Source organism: Otolemur garnettii, unplaced genomic scaffold (genome assembly GCF_000181295.1).
Source record: "Otolemur garnettii isolate 467f Iridium unplaced genomic scaffold, OtoGar3 scaffold00042, whole genome shotgun sequence".
Classification (NCBI taxonomy): Eukaryota; Metazoa; Chordata; class Mammalia; order Primates; family Galagidae; genus Otolemur; species Otolemur garnettii.
Genome location: NW_003852437.1, coordinates 9609267 through 9630495, shown reverse-complemented (window position 1 = coordinate 9630495; position 21229 = coordinate 9609267). Strand labels below are relative to the sequence as shown.

The following is a 21229-nucleotide window of genomic DNA, read 5'->3' as shown; positions in this document are numbered from 1 at the left end:
TCCCCTTGTACTGTAAATAAGAACAAAACCTTCTGAAAATCTAAAGAAGCTAGCATTGTGGAACAGATGGAGGAAAATCACAGTGGCATCCTGGCACTGTCATTTACTTGCCATACATTTTCATCAACTTACTCTCCCTGTGGAGAGAAAAGAATGACTCATGTAGCACTGCCATGCTTCATGTTGATGGAATCCCTCAACATAGAGTGAGGCTGGTTTGGGTGGCTCCCTCCAGCACTCTAGGAGGCTGAGGCGAGTGGATTGCCTGAGCTCACAAGTTTGAGATGAGCCTTAGCAAGCAGACCCCAACTCTACTACAAACAGAAAAACCAGCCAGTGTTGTGGCAGGCACCTGTAGTCCCAGCTACTGGGGAGACTGAGGCACCAGGATTGTTTGAGCCCAAGAGACTGAGGTTGCTATGAGCTATCACAATGGCATCGTGCTCTACCAAGAGTGACTGAGTAAGACTCTGTCTCAAAAAACAAAACCCTCCACACAATTGCCTTGTTTTCAGAATTTAAGAGCAGTGTTTAGATCTGTTAATTGATCAATAGTGTTCATCAGTGCCCCATATCCTGGTCCTTGAAGAAATGGAGGATGACAAATGAAACATAAGGTACCATAATTCCTTGTATCAAATTACTTCATTTAGAAAAGGAGATCACCACAACACCCACAGTTGTGTGGCTTTACATTTTGGACACTACTAGGTCCTGTCTGGAAATGAGACAGGCTCCCAGCAGATGGACAGTAGGGCCTGAAATGTGATCTCCTTCTCAGATGGTCTCATGAAATATGGTCTGTTTCTCAGAACAGCCAAGTGATACAAAAATGGGGTTAACAATGAAACACAGGGCTCAATCTCTTTTGTTTAATTTGCTTTGTTTTTTAAAAAATAGAAAACTGAATTAGAATCAGAGCTAAACTTAGCATTCACTTAGCAATTATCACATGAAAATAGATAGAAAACAGACGAAGTTACATGGACCACTGTTTAAGAAAACAACAACATCCAATTCACTTTTGGGGGGGAAGAACCCTAAGTCTTTGGTGTTTTTCCTCCTGGAATTCAATGAAACTCCCTGTGTCGCCTCTTAGATTTCAAGATCCTTAATAGTTTTATAAGGTGGCAAAACTTAGCAGTCCCTTTGGTTGTATGCTTTTTCTGCCTTCAGAATCCTGAAGCCCAAGAGATTCTGACTTATTTATGTTCTCTCTATAGTCCTTTTCTTTTTTTTCTAGAGGAAATAACAGAAAAAGTTGGAAGTTGGAAGAATGGAAATGAATCCACACAGAAACACAGTTCCTGGGCTGTCCAGCAACTCTGCAATGGTGAAGAGACCATTTCTATATCCACATTATTAAGTAACCTTAATTGTTCATTCTTTCCTATTTGTTATATTAATCCCTCTACAAAAAACCTAGCCTTGTTACCATGAGCTCCAAACTTTGTCACATACGGAATTAAAATTATAAAATATTTTGGATTTTAACTATCTCATAGTAAGTGAATCCTCAAATGAATGAAAACATTTAGAAAACAAACATTTAAACTGACAAAGCAATACCTTATTTTTAATCATCTTTTAAATTTATTTTATTTTTTTTGAGACAGAGTCTCACTATGTCGCCCTCAGTAGACTGCTATGGAGTCACAGCTTACAGCAACCTCAAACTCTTGGGCTTATGCAATTCTCTTGCCTCAGCCTCTCAAGTAGCTGGGACTACAGGTGCCCGCCACAATGCACAGCTCTTTTTTTTTGTTGTTGTTGCAGTTGTCATTGTTGTTTAACTGGCCACCAGCCTTGGTGTACGTGGCCGGCATTGTAACCACTGTGCTATGGGCACTGAGCCTTAATTGTCTTTTTAGAACAAACTATATAATATAATGAATATTCAAGAACTCACTACCCAACCCATGACCTAAAATATTACTAATAACCTGCATCTATTCTGTGCCCTCCCAATCCCATCTCCCTACCTCCTAGCTTGGATTTTACGTTTATCACTACTTCACTTCTTGGTATGCACGTGTGTCTATATAAATACGTCTAAACTAAAGTTCAGATTTGCTTTAACTTATATAAAGTTCCTTCCTAAGATATAACCACATAGTTGTGTGAGCCTACAACTCATTTACCTCACTGAGGCATACATTCCACTACAATACCACATTTTTTTAATTGATTCTTTTATTGGCAGACAATTGGATTATCACAGATATTCTTTGTATTATCTGAACAATTCAAACCCTCCCAATAAGACAGTGATCAGGAGGAAAGGGCTGTTAACAAAAGGATCTATTTCCCACCTATTCATTATTAGAAGAAAAACATGGGCTTTGGAGTCATAAATTAGGATTTTAATCTTGGTTTTACTTTTGGGCATGATAGATGAGTTCACTATTTTGATTGCGGTGATGGTCTCATGTATACATATGTAAAAACTTATTAAACTGCATATTTTAAATATGTTTAGGTTATTTTATGTAAATTATATCTCAGTAAAGCTATTTTGAAAGACAGAGAGAAATTCTTTCAGTATTTAAAAGCTATGTGATCTTAAGCAAGTGACCTAATCTCTCCAAGATGTAGTTACCTCATTCATGAAATGGGCATTATCAAAGCTACTTTGCATGGCTGGGTGTGGTGGCTCACAGCTGTAATCCTAGCTAGCATTCTAGGAGGCCAAGGCTAGATGGAGGATTGTTTGAGCTCAGGAGTTTGAGTTCAGCCTGAGCTCCTCTACCAAAAATAGAAAATACTGGGGGGGTGTTGTGGGAGGCATCTGAAGTCTCACCTACTCAGGAGGATTGCCTGAAGCAAGAGGATTGCCTGAACCCAGGAGTTTGGGCTTGCTGTGAGCTAAGCTGATGCCATAGCACTCTAGCCTGGCAACACAGTGAGACTCTGTCACATATGGAATTAAAATTCATAAATTAAAAAAACAAACCAAAAATAAGCCACCTTGCACAGTTACAATAAGTACTGAATATATTCATATAGAGCACTGAACTCAGTCTCTGGCTCCTGAGTCTTTCCATGTGCCAGGCTCTAAGCTGGAACACAGAGATGATCGACAAGGTAGGGATGCCATCTTCTAATCTAGAAGAGAGGGAAGATGCGAACAGAGCCTGATTAGAGTGTCGTGGGGTATGTACAGCACAGGAAACTGGAACACGTCACTGCAAACACCCCAATGGTTTGCACATGTAAAGCCTCAGAAAGGCAGACCCCAATTTTCTCATGCTTGCCCAGCAACGGTACAGACTGAACAGGGTGCCGTAACTGCAGAGCAGCGAGCACACAGAGCCGGCATCGACTCCTTTGTGTTTCTTTTCTGAAATTACTCGCACGGAGACCCAGTGCATTAAGAGTCATCATGTCTAGACGACAAGCTACCTTAGGCCTGAGACTGCATCCGTGCCCTGGGATCAAGCAGCACTTAAATGTTTTTCGGAAAAATAAAATGAGTGAATGGATGTCAGACAAGGCAAAGATGGAATAGGAGGTGACAAAAGCAGGCACGATGAGAAGGAACTTGGGTAGTTCAGTCATCTTGCCCTTGTTTATTTAACTGACATGCTGCGATGGAAAGAAATGAACTCTGAGAAGCCCACGTGTGTATCACGCTGGTGCTTTCTAGCCATGCCATCTCGAGAAAGTAATTCTGTATTTCTGAGTCTCTGTTTCTGGACCATTAAAATGACAGTAATAGCTATTACAATACCTATTTCATGTGGGTTCTTTTGGGAAACAAGATACAACTTGTGAAAAAGCTCTATGTTCTGACGTGTTCCACGGTTATTATCAAGTGAGCAGCAGCAGGACCATGGTGGTCTTACCCTGGATGACCTGTAAGGCCATGATGATCAGCATGTGTTAGGTGTTGCCTCTCAAACTGATTATTGTGGGCAGGAAATTCTATGTGGGTGAAATAAAAGACAGGATGAGTGGGGGAGCGGCCAAATTTTCATAAAAATGGCAACGGTCTACTTAGTCGTTTTCTGGGAGTCTGGTTTGAAAAACCAAGGCAGTTTAGTTTAAATACCTGACATTGTCATTTGAGCATACACTATGTGCCCTGCCCTGTGCTGGGGAGTTCCACAGACACTAATTCACTTCAGCCTCACGACAACTCTCTAAGGGAGATAGGATAACCATGTAATTTATTATCAAAACCAGAACACCTCTGAGAGTGAATGGGGGTGCAATTAATAATTACACAGAATAGCAGCTGCAAACCAGGGCTGGACTGAGCAAACCAGAGCCAGGTGGCTTCTATCTCTTTACAGTCAAGGAAAGTGAAACTCACAGAGGAAAGCAACTTCCTCAAGGCCACACAGCTTCAACAGGGGAGAAAGCTGCCCCAAGCCTGTCTTCTCCAGCTTCGTGTTCAGTAAGCCTGCTACATTTACAGCTCCAGGAGCAAGCCCATGGCCCTTTTTTCTTCTTCAAAGTCTTCCTTTGATTTAAATATTTCCTATCAATAAGGCCTAAAACAGAACCAAGAGGCTAGTTCAAAGAATAACAGGAAACAGAAAGGTAAATTTTGGTGTCTATCACTATCATTAGAGCCAACTGTTTGTTGCCAAAATTCATGTCTAATATATCTCTTTAGAGGTGAATTTTATACAAGAGATTGAATAACTCAAGACTGACATCCTTTCTGCTAAGACAATGGGGCCTCTGTGAACGTTTCCCAGATTCAGTGAACATATCATCAAATATAACCCCTGACAACGGCAGTTGGAAGAAATTCCCCATCAACTTACAGGAAGTATTTTGGCACCTATACCTGTTCTCCCTTCAGCGGCAAGAACCTCTTTGGTAGTACCGGGTAGTACCCCCTGAAAATTGCAGGGGGGAGAAAAGTGAAGACTAGAACAAAAAATAATAACTTACTCTTTGATTTCACCGTTGAATAAAAAGGTGTGTAGTATTTGGGGGAATTTCTAAATTCCTTAGCCAACAGCATTTTCCTATGCATCATGCTTACTGTTTATATGATATATATACAATATATTTAAACAATATTTTATACTACATCACCACTTTGAACATCAGAGATATATGTGGATATCATTAGCGAAAGACCTTTCTTCATACCACAAACACATTGTAGAGTCCTACTCGGTAAGTGTTCTGCATTGGATAATTAGGATAATTATCCTAGAACAATTAGCCAGAATAAAGAACCAGAATAGATGCCTCCGAGGTTTGCTTTTCTAATTTATGTATACTTAACCTTTGCTTTATTAGCAATGCTCATTTTAGGAAAGTGCTTCCTCCTAAGCACCTAGTGGATATGTTTAATATTTGTTGGATGCAAATGAGATGAGTTTCATTGTAAATACTTCTTTTGATGTCAAATTAAAAGCGTTTATTAACTTAGGCGTCCTCTCTTCTATATAATCACTGTTCTTTCTCCAAGCTGCACCACTCCTACTCAATACCTACTTAGGAAACATAAAAGAAAAGGGTTTTCCAAAGAGAAGTTTCCCTCCAAACCGACTTCTACATATTCTAAATTTAACATGATTGCAACTGTTAGGGTAACTTTAACAACATGGATTGAAGTTAGGGGTCTTGGTCTTAACACAGAGGCCCATAAACTGCTGGCTTGCAACCCATTAACAGTTACTGGATTTCCACGTGGTTTCCAATGCCAACTTGACGACAGACTAAATCTCATGAAGGTTTAGTTCTATTTCCTGACTTTATATTCTCGTTTTGATGTCCTGTTCTATTGGACATGCTAACTCCATGCTGCCAGTTAAAGTAAAAATCACTGGGCACACTTGTGTTTTTTTCTTTTTCCCACACCTTCAGCAAATCCTGAAGGAGTATCAGTTTGTGAGCCATCTCTCAAACCTCAGTTCAGCTGTCCTGCCATGCTTAGGTCAGGGAGTGTGTCCACGAGAGTAGGTGGCTCAGGCAGGTGTTAGATGGACCAGCCTGATGGATATTAAGCCCAGCAGGGGTGATTACAGGAATGGTAGTGAAGGAAGGCTGAGCTAGGATCACCAAGGGCCAGTGGGAAGGAAAGCAGTTTGCTTTTTGCATAGCATAGTGATTTTTACTTTAACTGGCAGCATGGAGTTGTGGTTTACTGACGGGGAGACTATGCAAGGAAAGGTAGTTTTTGGAAGAGGTGTGTTATAATCACATGTTTGGATTAGGTCACGTCTGTTACCTGGAAGCCACTGAAGCAGAGACAGACAGTAACTAGATAAATGTATGAGTCTGGGATAGAGATGTAAACTTATAACCAGAGGACTCAATGAAATCACCCAAGGAGTGAGACTATTACAGAGAAGCAGAGGGACAAGGTTTGAGCCCCAGGTCTGTACCAACTTTTAGATATTTGGAAGAAAAGGAGCATTTACCAAATGACTGAGAGGCAATGGCTAGTAAGGGAAGGGGGAAACCAGAAGTGTATGATGTCACAAAGGCCAATGAATGGAAGTGTTCTATGAGGAAAATAATCATGATGGGCGGCGTCTGTGGCTCACTGAGTAGGGCGCCAGCCCCATATACCAAGGGTGGCAGGTTCGAACCCGGCCCCAGACAAACTGCAACAACAAAAAAATAGCCACGCATTGTGCTGGGCACCTGTAGTCCCAGCTAGTTGGGAGGCTGAGGCAAGAGAATCGCCTAAGCCCAAGGACTGGAGGTTGCTGTGAGCTGTGACACCATAGCACTCTACCAAGAGTGACAAAGTAAGACTATCTCTAAAAAAAAAAAGAAAGAAAATAATCAGGAACAAGACAAGGTCGGGCATGGTGGCTCACAAGTGTACTCCTAGCTCTCACAGAGTTTGAGATTAGCCTAAGTAAAACTGAGGCCTCATCTCTATTAAAAATAGAAAAATTAGCTAGGCATTGTGGCAGGTGCCTGTAGTCTTAGCTACTTGGGAGGCTGAGGCAAAGGGATCATTTAAGCCTAAGAATGTGAAGTTGCCGTGAGCTATGATGCCATAGCACTCAACCCAGGGCACAAAGTAAAAAAAAAAAAATCATCAACAATGTCAAATGCTGCTGAGAGGTTGAGGAAAATGAGGCCTGAGAATTAACTATTAGATTTGGCAACATGGAGGTGACTGATAGACTTAACAAGAATAGTTTCGTGCTATGTTTGGGATGAAAGTTTGGAGGGGCTTCAACAGAGACTGTGAGGAAAGGCAGTGGAAACAGCCAGTCTAGACGGTTTTCTTTGGAGAAGTTTTATTATAAAGAGACCCTGAAAAAGTGGTACAAACTGGAGGGCAGGAAAGGTCACAGGAGGCTTTGCTCAAGATGAAAGAAAATATCTCATGTTTGTATGATGATGGATGTGATGTAATCAGGAGGACTGAGTAGGCCAAAGAGACAGGGATGGACTGCAAGCATGAAGTCCATGAGAGGCTGCCTCATTCATCCCAGTTGAGAAATACTGAATGCCTACTATGTGCTGTGCCCTGATCTCTGATGCACCAGGGCTGTTCACCCATTGCAATGGCAGAAAAGAGAACACAAAGGAAGAAATTCAAGCAATTTGAAAAGATAAGACTACTGACTGCTTTTATGTTCACGGCATAGTAAATGTCAAGGAAAGAGTCTAGATCCCTTTGTGTTGCTATAAATACCCGAGACTGGTATTTAGCTCATGGTTCTGCAGGCTGAGAAGTTCAAGGGAATGGACCCGGTTTCTGGTCAGGGCTTTCGTGCTGTCACACACGGAAGCAGATACATGCAGAGAAGAAAATCTGAGGAACCCTGCCTTTATATCACCCACTCTCACAGGAAGTGACAGCTGCAAGAACCAATCCAGTCTCTCACTCGGGGTACGACCGAGCCATTCAGGAGGGATTTGCCCCCTCAATGCAAACACTTCCCAATGGGCTCCGCCTTCCCACATCACTTCACTGGGATCACATTTCAAAATGAGTTGAACAAGACAACCACATCCAAACCACAGCAGACAGGATCTGTAACTGAAACAGAGAAAGTGTAGGGAGATTTGAGAAGGTGTAAAATATAATTCAGAAAAGCAAAGAATATAGCAGTGTTGCTGGGTGGCACTTTAGACTGGAGGTCATACATTTATAGCGAGACTAGCAAACGTAACCTGGTGTTTTTCCCTAGCCTCATTTAGTTAATCAGGCGTTAGTGCAAAGTGGGGTAGAGCTGCATCAAACTAGAGCTGGGATTTGGCAGGGAAGCGGCAGGAGTGGAGTTGGCACAGTTGAATGTGGCGTGCAAAGAAGTGAATACAGGTGGCCCATGTTGCATCAGCAGGGAAGGACAAGCATGGACATGAAGAGGGTGGGCCAAGTAATTTCTGTAAAGAGATTCTAGAGGAACCATGCTGGAAACACAGCAGAGGGAGTCACCCTCAACTCTTCTCTTTGCCTCCTGACTTCAGCATCCTGTAAGACCCACTTTAAAAATAAACCTAGAATCGCTCCCCCTGCCAACCTGGTCCAGCCACCATCGCCCATCTCTTGTCTGGATTACTGCAATAGCTCCTGTCTCTCTGTGTCTACCCTCCATTCTCGGTGGTTTAATCCTCACGCAATGGCCAGATAAATCATACGAAATAGTAAACCAGATCCTGTTACTTCTCTGCTCAGGCTTTCCAGGAACTCCTTATCTTACCCAGGAACAAAAAATCCAAAATCTTTCCCATGGCCAGTTAGAGCCTATGTGACCTGGCCCTTGGTTGAAGGCAGTGTTACCCTCTTCCTGGGTGCCCACCTGCTCTTTCTGGCTACTCCTCGTGCAGGGTAACCACACTGCAGTCATCAGGGCTTTGCTCACGTGGCGTTCTCACACTTCACCTCAAGGTCTGCTCTAATGACAACTCACAGGGTCCTTCTTGGACATACAATCTGAAATGTTAGTCCCATCACTCTAGAACTCCGCTCACCATTGTTTATCTTTATAACACTTATCAAGACCTGGTGTAATATTACACTTGTTTGTTCACCATCCCTTTGATGGTGGGGACTTTGTCTTGTTCACTGGACAGCTTCTCAGGAACTAGAACAATGCTTGGCACACTGGAGGTGCTGAATAAACATTTGAGCAAATGAATGAATGAAGGGCTTGTTAAAAAAGATCGCAGGTGGCAAGTTTATTCCACTCTCCATTTTCTATAAAAGGAAATTAATGCCCTGAAGGGCCTGTGATACATCCATGGAAACACAACAAACTAGAAATTGGTCCCCTAACTCCTAGAATGCCACCAGCCTCTTAACTGACCACTTCCTCAACATTTACACAGCTACTCTTTTGCTCTAGGTCCTCAGTACCCTCCTGCCTGTTGTAAGTCCTATGCCTACTCTCCTTACATACAGCACTGTCTCCTAATCCCTTCCCCATTTCCTGGCTGCCCTAGTCAGGAGAATCTTTTTCACATATTAATATACACCAAACACTTACTGCAGGAGGCCATACATAAAAATGTTTGTTCCTTAAGACAAGTATAGATATCTTATTCATCTTTGCATTTTGCAGTATCTGATATAGAACACTGGTCCCTAAAAAATGTTCATTATAGTGGCTGAATCCTCTTTCTGGAACATTCTTTCAGAAACACATGATTTTTGTGTGGCTCGCTCTTTCAATTCCGTTTACCTCTGGGCTCAGTGAAACTTCTTTTTCCTCTTTGCTCAATAAAACCTATCCTTTTAATTTAAAATTGCAACCACCCTCTCCTCTGATTGATTTTACGTCAGAGCACGTGCCACTTTCTAATATAGCACAATTTACAGTCATGCACTGTGTAATGACGGGCCAGTCGATAGTGGACCGCATAGACCACAGTGGTCCCGTAAGATCATTATGGAGCTGACAAATTTCTATTGCCCAGTGATGTAGCTGTCAGAACACCATGGGACGATATAGTACTGTCGTGTCTGTGGTAATGCTCTTGTAAACAGACCTACTGCTGCCAGTCATATAAAAGTCTAGTACATACAGTCATGTACAGTACAGAATGCTTGGTAAAGATAAGTGACTATTTTACTGTTTATATTGCATATTTACTGTGCTATATGTTTTATCATTATTTTAGAGTTTACTCCTTTTACTTATAAAACCCTTAAGGCCTGGTGCCTGTGGCTCAAGTAGCTAAGGCGCCAGTCACATACACCTAAGGTGGCGGGTTCGAATCCAGCCTGGGCCCACCAAACAATAATGATGGCTGCAACCACAAAATAGCCAGGTGTTGTGGTGGTTGCAGCTACTTGGGAGGCTGAGGCAGGAGACTCGCTTGAGCCCAGGAGTTGGAGGTTGCTGTTAGCTGGATGCCACAGCACTCTAACAAGGGGGACAGCTTGAGGCTCTGTCTCAAAAAAAAAAAAAATTAGCCTCAAGCAGATCCTTCAGGAGATATTCCAGAAAAAGGTGTTCTTATAGCAGATGAGATGACAACTTCGTGCATGTCACCACCCCTGAAGACCTTCCAGTGGGACAAGATGTAGGGGTGAAAGATAGTGAGAAGGGTGATTCTGACCCTGTGTAGGCTTAGGCTAATGTATGTGTTTGTGCCTTCCTTTTCAACCAAAAAGATTAAAAGTTAAAAAAAAAAAAAAGCTTGTAAGAAAAAAGGTAAAGAAAGCAAATATTTTTATACAGCTGTATAGTATTTTTATTTATTTATTTATTTTTTGCAGTTACTGGCTGGGGCTGGGTTTGAACCTGCCACCTCTGGCATATGGGGCCAGCACCTTACTCCTTTGAGCCACAGGCACCACCCCTGTATAGTATGTTTTAAAACTAAGTTATTACACGAATCATAAAGTTAAACAGTTTTAAAAGCTTATAAAGTTAAAAAGTTATAAAAGTTAAGGTTAATTTATTAATGAAGAAAGAAAATACCTTTATAAATTTAGTGTAACCTAAGTCCCCAGTGTTTATAAAGTCTCCAGGAGGCACTGTAATGTTCTAGGCCTTCACATTCACTCGGCAGTAACTCAATGAATTGCTCAGAGCAACTTCCAGTCCCGTAGGCTCCATTCATGATACATGCCCTATACAGGTGCACTGTTTTTAAATTATTATGCCATATTTTCCCTATGTCTTTCCTATGTTTAGATACACAAATACATACCATGTTTCCCCAAAAATAATACCTACTCAAAAAATAAGCCCTCGCAGGATTTCTATGCATTTGTTAAATATAAGCCCTACCCTGATAATAAGACCTAGTGATGGGTGTGGCTGTGCAGATACACCATGCATTTCAGTGCAGAGTGGTAAGGAAGACTGGAATACCTTTCATCTGCCACAGCTCCCTTCTCCAAGCCGTTCACACTTTAGCCTGTGCACGTGTGGTAACCGTGGTCGCAGGCATCCTATCACACGTGCAAACGGCTAGGGGAAAGGAGTTCACACATCACTAGCGCCAGCCCCACCAACAAGGTCGGCTCCCCCGTGAGGTTCCAGAAGATGACGACTTAACTGTATTTGAATAAATGTAGATTGTTGTATTATACTTAATAAAAATAAGACATTCCCTGAAAATAAGCTCTAATGTGTCTTCGTGAGAAAAAATAAATATAAGGTGTCTTATTTTCGGGGAAACACAGTATTGTTGTGTTGCCCACAGCACAGTAATTGTGTGTGCCCACAGCACAGTAACCTACTGTAGAGGTTTGCAGTCTGGGAGCAATGAGCTGTCCCATCTAGCCTCGGCCTGGGGAGGCTGCACCACTTGGATATGTGTAGACAGGCTCTATGACGTACGCACACGATGAAGTCACCTCCCAGTGCACCTCTCAGCACACATCCCTGGCAACAGGGACTATATTTGTTCCTAGTGTCTCCCGTGAAATTAAGCCCCATTGAGGGCAGGGCTTTCTTCTGTGTGGTTCACTGTCACATCACTAATACCTAAAACACTCCCTGGCACACAGGAGGTGCTTAATTCATTTCACAAATAAATTATAATTCTATGCTTAAGGAGCTCTTTTTTGTAACACGTTGAGAAATGAATCTGGGTCTCAAATGATGGTCACTGTGGCTGTACAGCTCGGCTGCAAGAATGCTTCACCATGATCTAGAGATTGTCAGTAAGGGCTCAAAGATTAACGAAGACTCTGATTTAGGGCCAAAGTTCACTTAGCAGTAATTCTTACTATTATTTCTTATGGCCGGGGCTGGGTTTGAACCCGCCACCTCCGGCATATGGGGCTGGTGCCCTACTCCTCTGAGCAGCAGGCACCGCCCACTTAGCAGTAATTATTCAATAAATTGCTGAATGGATGAGCTCACAGAGGCTTAACTTCCTACAGAGTTGAATGTCACAATAGCTAAAAGAGCAATGTAAGAACTTAGAAACTATTTTTCTAGGCAATAAAAAAACAAAAAAACCCTATTTTTCCATTTTCCAGAAGATCTTGGGATATAGGGACGCTATACTGCTTCATACTCACAACTTGTACAATCATACTGTTCTCAGAAATCATCTCTGTCTTACTGGGCCCCATTATAAACTTCTTTTTTTTTTGAGATAGAGTCTCACTTTGTCACCCTTGGTAGAGTGCAGGGGCATTACATCTCACAGCAACCTCAAACTCTTGGGCTTAAGCAATTCTCTTGCCTCAGCCTCCTGAGTAGCTGGGACTACAGGTGCCTTCCATGATGGCCAGGCTATTTTTTGGTTGCAGTTGTCATTATTGTTTAGCAGGCCCGGACTGGACTTGAACCCACCAGCCTCGGTGTATGTGGCTGGCTCCCTACTCACCGAGCTACGGACACTGAGCCATTATAAACTTTTCTTTCTTCTCTGAGCATTAGTGTAAGGCTGAGGTATAGCTGGATAAACAAAGTCTCACTATACAATTCACCTTCTGATTTTCACTTGCCCTATCCATACCATCAAGAGAAAAAAGTTTTCAAAATTAAAGATTAGACTCATTTTATAACAGCTGCTTTTCCCATTAAGGTGAGATATTGTCTTTGTATGCTCAAAGTCAAAGGACAAACCTCATATATAAAGATTACCTGGGCTCAGCGCCTATAGCTCAACCGGCTAAGGCGCCAACCATGTACACCTAAGGTGGCGGGTTCGAATCCCCAGCCCGGACCCGCCAAACAACAATGACGGCTGCAACCAAAAAATAGCCGGGCGTTGTGGCTGGCGCCTGTGGTCCCAGCTACTTGGGAGGCGGAGGCAGGAGACTCGCTTGAGCCCAGGAGTTGGAGGTTTCTGTGAGCTGTAATGCCATGGCACTCTACCCAGGGGGACAGCTTAAGGCTCTGACTCAAAAAAAAAAAAAAGATTACCTTTAAAGAAATAAGAAAAACATTCTGTAATAAAAATTTGGGTTTGGGGGTGGGACCCATGGCTCAAGAAGTTGGGCACTGGCCCCATATACTGGAGGTGGCGGGTTCAAATCTGGTCCTAGCCAAAAACTGCAAAAAAAAAAAAAAAAATTGAGTGGGGAGGGAAGGACTATGGATGGAGTTGTTGATCACAGGGTACAATGTTTCGGCCGGCGCCTGTAGCTCAGTAGCTCAGTGAGTAGGGCGCTGGCCACATACACGTAGGCTCAAACCTGGCCTGGGCCTGCTAAACAACAATGACAACTGCAACAAAAAACTAGCCAGGCGTTATGGCTACTTGGGAGGCAGAGGCAAGAGAATCACTTAAGCCCAAACGTTAGAGGTTGCTGTGAGCTTTGATGCCACCGCACTCTACTGAGGGTGGCATGAGACTCTGTCTCAAAAAAAAAAGGGAGTACAATGTTTAACAGAGATGGAAGGAATAAGTTTTCAGATCTACTACACAGTCAATAATAATGCATTATACATTTCAAAATAACTGAGTAAATTTCAAATGTTCTGCCATAAAAAATAATAGATAACAGAGGTGATAGATATATTAATTAGCTTCAATTAATTATTCTACAATTATATATTCTACAATTAATTATTCTACAATATATATATTATCAAAAATGTCACATTGTATCCCATAAATGTATATAATTATGATGTCAACTATTTGAAAACCAAAACTAAAGGTGGTGCCTGTGGCTTACTGAGTAGGGCTCCAGCCTCATATACCAAGGGTGGTGGGTTCAAACCAAGCCCCCACCAACTGCAAAAAGAAACTAGCTGGGCACTGTGGCAGGCGCCTGTAGTTCCAGCTACTTGGGAGGCTGAGGCAAGAGAATCGCCTAACCCCAAGACCTGGAGGTTCCTGTGAGCTGTGATGCTACAGCACTCTACTGAGGGAGACAAAGTAAGACTCTGCCTCCAAAAAAAAAAAAAATTAAGATAGTAATTTCCCATTTCTTGATCAACAATTATCTTACTTTGTTCTGTAAAGTTACCTATTTGATGAAAAGGATAATAAATTCTGAATGATGGTTTTTAATAAGGCCTTTATGTATGGAACTAATTCCACTAAAAGTTTTTAGATGAATTAAAAATGGTTTTTACATGAAATGTTATTCATCAAATCTTATTTAAGTAATTCTAGTGTCAGTCCACATTGCTCAATAAAATAAAAATCTAACTACATCAATCAAAATCTCCATACATTTTTATTCTCTTATATGCATTTAGTACGGAGAAATTACACTTCTCTTAAGTAGTTTGTGCATATCAGAGGAGATGGGAAAGAAAAAGGAAACTACCAATGTTAGATGTCACTAAAGAAATTGGCCAATGCACTAATAGTAACTAAAAGAATTGCTTATGTTCAATTTGCATTGAAAACACTGATCACTGTGAAACAGTGGCTTTTGCTACTATACTTAAAGTTCTTCTTTATGATATAACTTGGTTCTTGGTCATATGAAAAACAAAGCCACAGAAATAAGATCTTTATTTTTTCCAACCAAAAGAGAATATTTGAAATGGACAAATATCCTCATTTTATGTCTCTTTAAAGGAATTGCTTGGATTCTCACTTTGCTTTTTTCAATTAGAATTATTTTATATTTGCAGAAAAGATGCAAAGATAGTACTGACAGTTCCTTGTATGCCCTCCATCCAGTTTCTTCGTGGTATCTTACGTAATCATGGTATGTTTGTTAAAACCAACCAATTAACTTGGGACAATACTATTACCTAAACATAGACTTTATTCTGATTTCACCAGTTTTTTCCCCCACATGTGCCATTTCTCTGCTCTGGGATCCATCCAGGGCTGCGTGTTGAACTTGGAAGCCTTACCTTTTGATCTGTTTCTTCATCTTCATCTTGATAATCATCACAGACTGGGCTGGAGTTGGCCGCAAAGGTGGGTCCCTGAGAATAGTACTGAGAACTTCGGTAGCCATCGTGCCGCAACTTATCACATTCTGCGGAGGTAAAGGCGGAGAGGGCAGAAGGGCCATTAAAAACCAGAATTTTTACTCTTCTTCACTTAATTGTTTTCAGTAATACTGAAAAAATACAGATTTTAAAATAATAATATTAATAACGGATATGATATTAAATACAACTAAGAATTATTAAAGCACCTGCTACATACCTATTAAAACACTTTGAATGTATTATCTTCAGAGGTCACAACCCTATAAGGTAGATACTATCATTAACTCCACTTTACTCATAGTAAATTGAAGTTTAGAATAAATGTATTATTCCTACTATAATGTGATGCAAGTAAGCAGTGGACTTGGAATATTAACCCAGTGTCTTAATTACTATTCTATAATTTCTGATACAAAAGAATTGATTATGTTATTCCATATTAAAAAAAAAAAGGCCAGCTGTAATCCAAGCACTCTGGAAGGCTGAGGTAGATGGATTGCCTGAGCTCACAGGTTTAAGACCTTGTCTCTAAAATACAGTTGGGCGTAGTAGCAGGCACCGGCAGTCCCAGCTACTCAGGAGGCTGAAGCAAAACAATCTCTTGAGCCCAAGAGTTGGACATTGTTGTGAGCTATGATGCCATAGCACTCTACAAAGGGTGACAAAGTGAGACTCTGTCTCAAAAAAAAAATACAGACCAGGCACAGTGGCTCACTCCTATAATCCCAGAGCTTTGGGAAGCCAACGAAGGAAGATTGCTTGAGGTCAGGAGCTCAAGATCAGCCTGCAAAACACAGCAATATCCTGTGTTTCTACAAAAAATAGTCCTAGTTATCTTAAAAGGTAAGGTGGGAGGATTGCTTGAGCCCAGAAGTTTGAGGTTACATTGAGCTGTGATCGTATCTGCACTTCAGCCTGTGTGACAGAGCAAGACCCAAGCAATTCTTATGCCATGTTTTTTCTCCTAGGCTCATCAGCTGGAAGTGACACAAGAGACCATGAATTACAATGCTCTCCTTTTATTTTTAGTTCTCAACTTAATTTTGATGCCAAACAGCCTATAAATGCCGCATGGAATTTAACAGGAAGCCAGGTGCCACTCGGTCCCCAGGGGAATACCTGGTACAACCAAGATGTCTGCCAGTCCACAGAGGAATGCCTGGCACAACCAAGTGATAGGTATCCAGGGGCCATGGTACCCTGGACTGCAGGGCCTAGGGACATGGGCTGTATGGAGACTAGGATTTTCTTCTAAGGGAACTACTGCACTGACCACTCTCATCAGTGGGAAACTGCTCTAAGAAAAGTTCTAATGGCTCTTTAAAGCTAGACACACAAAGGAGCAGGTGCCTCACAAAAGATTAGCCACAGAGTTCCTTTAAATATCCAGTTTTCTAAAGGAACACAAAATGTGCTCGGTTTTGGAAAAGTTTTCTCTGCACAGCTTTACAAAACCATTCACCTACAAACACAGAACTAAACTAGGGCATCTTCAGAGTGTCTTTCTAACATTAGAATCTATGATTCTTTCTCATAGAAGAGACAGTGTCACTTCAGTGGAGGAATAAAAATATTAGACTAATTTTAAATAAGCCAGGGAATAAAAAAAATCTTCATTTTCCTTTGCTACCTCACAGCGGGAGTGGATACAGAAAGTTTCCAACTCAGACCTGCAAATCAGATAAAAATTAGGCTCTAACAGAATGCCAAGCTAACTAAAAAAATGCAGTCAAATAATGCCGCTTCAGTTACCTGCAGGTTAAACAACTTGTTGTCTGGAGCTGGCAACTACTTGTGTTGTTGACAGAAACAGATTTTTCTTTAAAGTTCTGAAACTTCCAGAACACCTTTTAAATGAGAACTCACCAATCTAACCCTTTATAATGCAAAATATTTTCACATTTTCTCCAACATTTGATAGTTTTTAAAATAAATAGTACAACCAGAATCTATAATGCCATAAAGACAATGTTGCATAAAGCATGAGTAGCAATTTTGCTTTCTTTCTTTCTTTCTTTCTTTTTTTTTTTTTTTTTGAGACAGAGCCTCAAGCTGTCGCTCTGGGTAGAGTACCGTAACATCATAACTCACAGCAACCTCCAACTCCTGAGCTCAAACGAGTCTCCTGCCTCTGCCTCCCAAGTAGCTGGGACTAGAGGCACCCGCCAGAATGCCTGGCTATTTTTTGGTTGCAGCCATCATTGTTGTTTGGTGGGCCTGGGTTGGATTCGAACCTGCCAGCTCAGGTGTATGTGGCTGACACCTTAGCTGCTTGAGCCACAGGCACTGAGCCCTTTCTTTTATTTTTTTTTTGAGATTGAGTCTCAAGTTGTTGCCCTGGGTAGAGTGCTGTGACATCACAGCTCACAGGAACCTCAAGCTCTTGGACTTAAATGATTCTCTTGCCTCAACTTTCCAAATAGCTGAGACTACAAGTGCCCACCACAATGCCCGGCTATTTTTTTGTTATTGTTGTTGATGAACCTACCAGCCCAGGTCCATGTGGCCAGCACCCTAACCACTGAGTTATGGGCACTGAGCCTGATTAGTAGTTTTTAAACAGTGTTTTCTGCAGAGTTCTGGAATTCTGCCAATATTTGATTTGATTTACCTTGAACAACTAGCTATGATGACAAGTAACACTCAAGTTCAAGAGTTACACACCAGGTTTTAACACAATGCAGGGAAATAATTCATTAACTTGTGTAGCAAAATTAACTTTCCTGTGGTCCTAGAAAATAAAACTGTTCTTGCTATCTCTGTAAACTGAAGTTTTCTAAGGATTAGGGTGAACCTTGTAAAATAAACCAATATAAACTGCTAACCACTTGCAGCTACTCATCTATGTAACTCACAGGGTTTTCAAATATTTTACACATAAAACAGAGATAAGGTGCAGACCAAGGTCCATTTAAACTAAGTCCTTTTGCTATTCCAAAGTGTCTTTTTATGCCCCATTAATTAACTCTGTAAGTTATACTGACAGAGTACAAAACTTAACACTCCTCAAACATTACTTTTAAAAATATGTCTTATGTTCTATGTACCATTTAAGATTGTGTTCAGAAAAGAGATCTCTTCTAGGAAATAAGACTGATAGGCTCAGCGCCTGTGGCTCAAGTGGCAAAGGCGCCTGCCACATACACCTGAGCTGGCAGGTTCGAATCCAGCCCGGGCCCGCCAAACAACAATGATGGCTACAACCAAAAAATAGCTGGGTGTTGTGGTGGGCGCCTGTAGTCCCAGCTACTTGGGACGCAGAGGCAGGAGAATTACTCAAGCCCAGTAGTTGGAGGTTGCTGTGAGCTGTGACATCACGGCATTTTACTTAGGGCGACAGCTTGAGGCTCTGTCTCAAAAAAAAAGGGAAATAAAACTAATAGGTGAGATCATTTCTAAGGGTGATTATCAGTTTGATACTCTTGGTAGTAATATGTAAAATAGCCAAAATAACTGGACACAATGTCAAATTTTAAAAGACCAATACTGCAAAGTTGTTATCCACATCATGTATTAAAAGCATGACAGGGTGTTGGGCGGTGCCTATGGCTCAAGGAGTAGGGCGCCAGCCCCATACGCCAGAGGTAGTGGGTTCAAACCCAACTCTGGCCAAACTGCAAAATAAAAAAGTAAAAGCATGACAGGGTGGCAATTATCACTACCTTTAGTGTGTGTCACCTTTTTGAGCCCAGTTAAAAAGATAAATGCATCTTTTCTGCACCATTAAGTTTATGTCACAGAAATGTCTGAATAGTAATATAACTACTACTATTAATAGTAATACTATTACTACTATATAATACTATATAACCAGTATTATTACAGTAACAACAGCAATATTTCATAAGTGAAATATGATGCTAAATCTAAAGATTAATAAGCAAGGCAGCATGAACTTAGGGCAGATGACCAAATTTTGTACTTATCAAATTACTGAAATCTAATAAACTCATCAAATTCCATTGTCACTTATTCCAACTGTAAAGGAAATCGAGGAAAATTTCCTCTTGACAAGTTGCAATTTCCTCTGGACAAGTTGCAACAGAGCTCAAAACCATGGCTTTATTTATTAAAAATGGAGCTTATTGTCTAGGGAGTGAGTTGTAAGTCAGAGCAAGCCATCATGAATAAACAAAGACTTTTCAAACACTAAACTGAGAGAGAAACTCCAAGGCAGAGCATAATTTAAAGCCAAGTTATGCCAGCAACCACAGGCTAGAAACAAGACACTAATGGAACAGAAGAGCTATCTTTAACACACTCTCTTCTTGCAAAGAAATTTGGAGTAAAACTGTGTTCTTGTTGTCATGGCGCTGCTTGGATAAAGGTATCACTGTTCGTTCTGTCCTCTGGTTTCCCAATCACAAATTTGCTCCTCCTTCCTTTCATGTCAAACCATTTTCTGTAGCACAAAGACAATGGGAATACATTTCTTGGTAGACCAAAGTTTTAAATATAAAAGAAAAAAATAACGTTACAGAGCTAGATGGTCCTTTGACCATGGCATGAATTTAGTACTGCATTGGCCTCCAAGCTTTTATGCATTAAGCTATTCTTCAAGATGTTCGATTTTTTAATATAATTTACATTCCAAGACGCAGAGTAGATACCTTGAGGCCGCAGACAGTATGCAAGTCTAACCACTCTGTTTTCTTCCTGGACGTCCCTGCCTATGATAAGGTTGAGGGGCCACAGCAAAAACCAGCCCGAGTTTCTTTTCCTTTTATCATTTCATGAACAGAAGGTTTGTTCTTCCCATAGATATTAGCAACCTCAGCTATGTTTCAGGTGTTTTCTGTCTCCATTAAGTGGAAGATTTTCACCTCTTCACTTAAAAGAAGCACTCGATGGCTGGCTTCTCTTTGGCATAACAAAATGGGCAGCCTCACTACTCTGGTCATTTGGTGCCATTATTCAGTAAACTAAGGGTGACCTGAACACAAGCATTGTGATACCATGACTGTCAACCTGGTCACCTACCTGATCACTGAGAAAGCTACTCACTCACTAGTGGGTGGCCACAGACACCCAGGCAGGGTGGACCAGGACACTGCAAGATTTCATCACACTGCTCAGAATGGCAAGCAATTTAAAACATGGCTGGCAGCTGAGTGCAGTGGTTCATACCTGTAATCCTAACACTTTGTGAGGCTGAGGTGGGAGAATCAATTGAGGCCAGGAGTTTGAGACCAGCCTGAGAAACATAGTGAGACCACATTTTTATAAAAATATAATTTTTTAAAATTAACCAGGCATGGCCAAGCATGGTGGCTCACACCTGTAATCCTAGCACTTTGGGAGGCCAAGGCAGGTGGATTGCTTGAGCTCAGGAGTTCAAGATCAGCCTGAGCCTGTCTCTACAAATAGCTGGGTGTTGTGGCAGGCACCAGTAATCCCAACTAACTCGGGAGGCTGAGGCAAGAGGAATACTTGAGCCCAAGAGTTTGAGGTTGCTGTGAGCTATGATACCATAGCCTCTATTGAGGGTGACAAAGTGAGACTCTGTCTCAAAACATTAAAAAATTTAAAAAAATTAAATTAAATTAAATTAAATTAACCAGGTCTGGTAGCATGCATCTATAGTGGGAGACAGAGGCAGGAGGCTCACTTGAGCCCAAGCTACAGTAAGCTGTGATCAGGCCACTGTATCCCAGCCTGGGCGACAGAATAATACCCTATTTTCAAAAAACTAAAAATAAGTAAATAAAACTTCGAAATTTACTCGTTTATGGAATTTTCCTTTTAATATTTTTGGACCATGGTTAATTGTAGGTAACTAAAACTCTGGAAAGCATAAACCAGGATGGGGGATTATTTAGACATTTTTTTTTTTTAGACAGAATCTTACTATGTTGCCCTGGGTAGAGTGCTGTGGTGTCACAGCTCACATCAACCTCAAACTCCTGGGCTTAAGCAATTCTCTTGCCTCAGCTTCCCAAGAAGCTGGGATTACAGGTACCCGCCATACGCCT

The 21229-nt window shown here is 41.3% G+C and overlaps 1 protein-coding gene across 3 annotated transcripts in view; it reads right to left on the bottom strand.

The window, feature by feature from the left end:
• Nucleotides 1–21229, bottom strand: part of NHSL1 (NHS like 1) — a 146192-nt gene that overhangs the window by 31111 nt on the left and 93852 nt on the right. For all 3 annotated transcript variants that reach the window (XM_023513490.1, XM_023513491.1, XM_003790287.3), the window contains exon 3: nucleotides 15174–15301. In XM_023513490.1, coding sequence (XP_023369258.1) covers nucleotides 15174–15301 — 128 coding nt within the window. The remainder of the gene's footprint in view (nucleotides 1–15173; nucleotides 15302–21229) is intronic.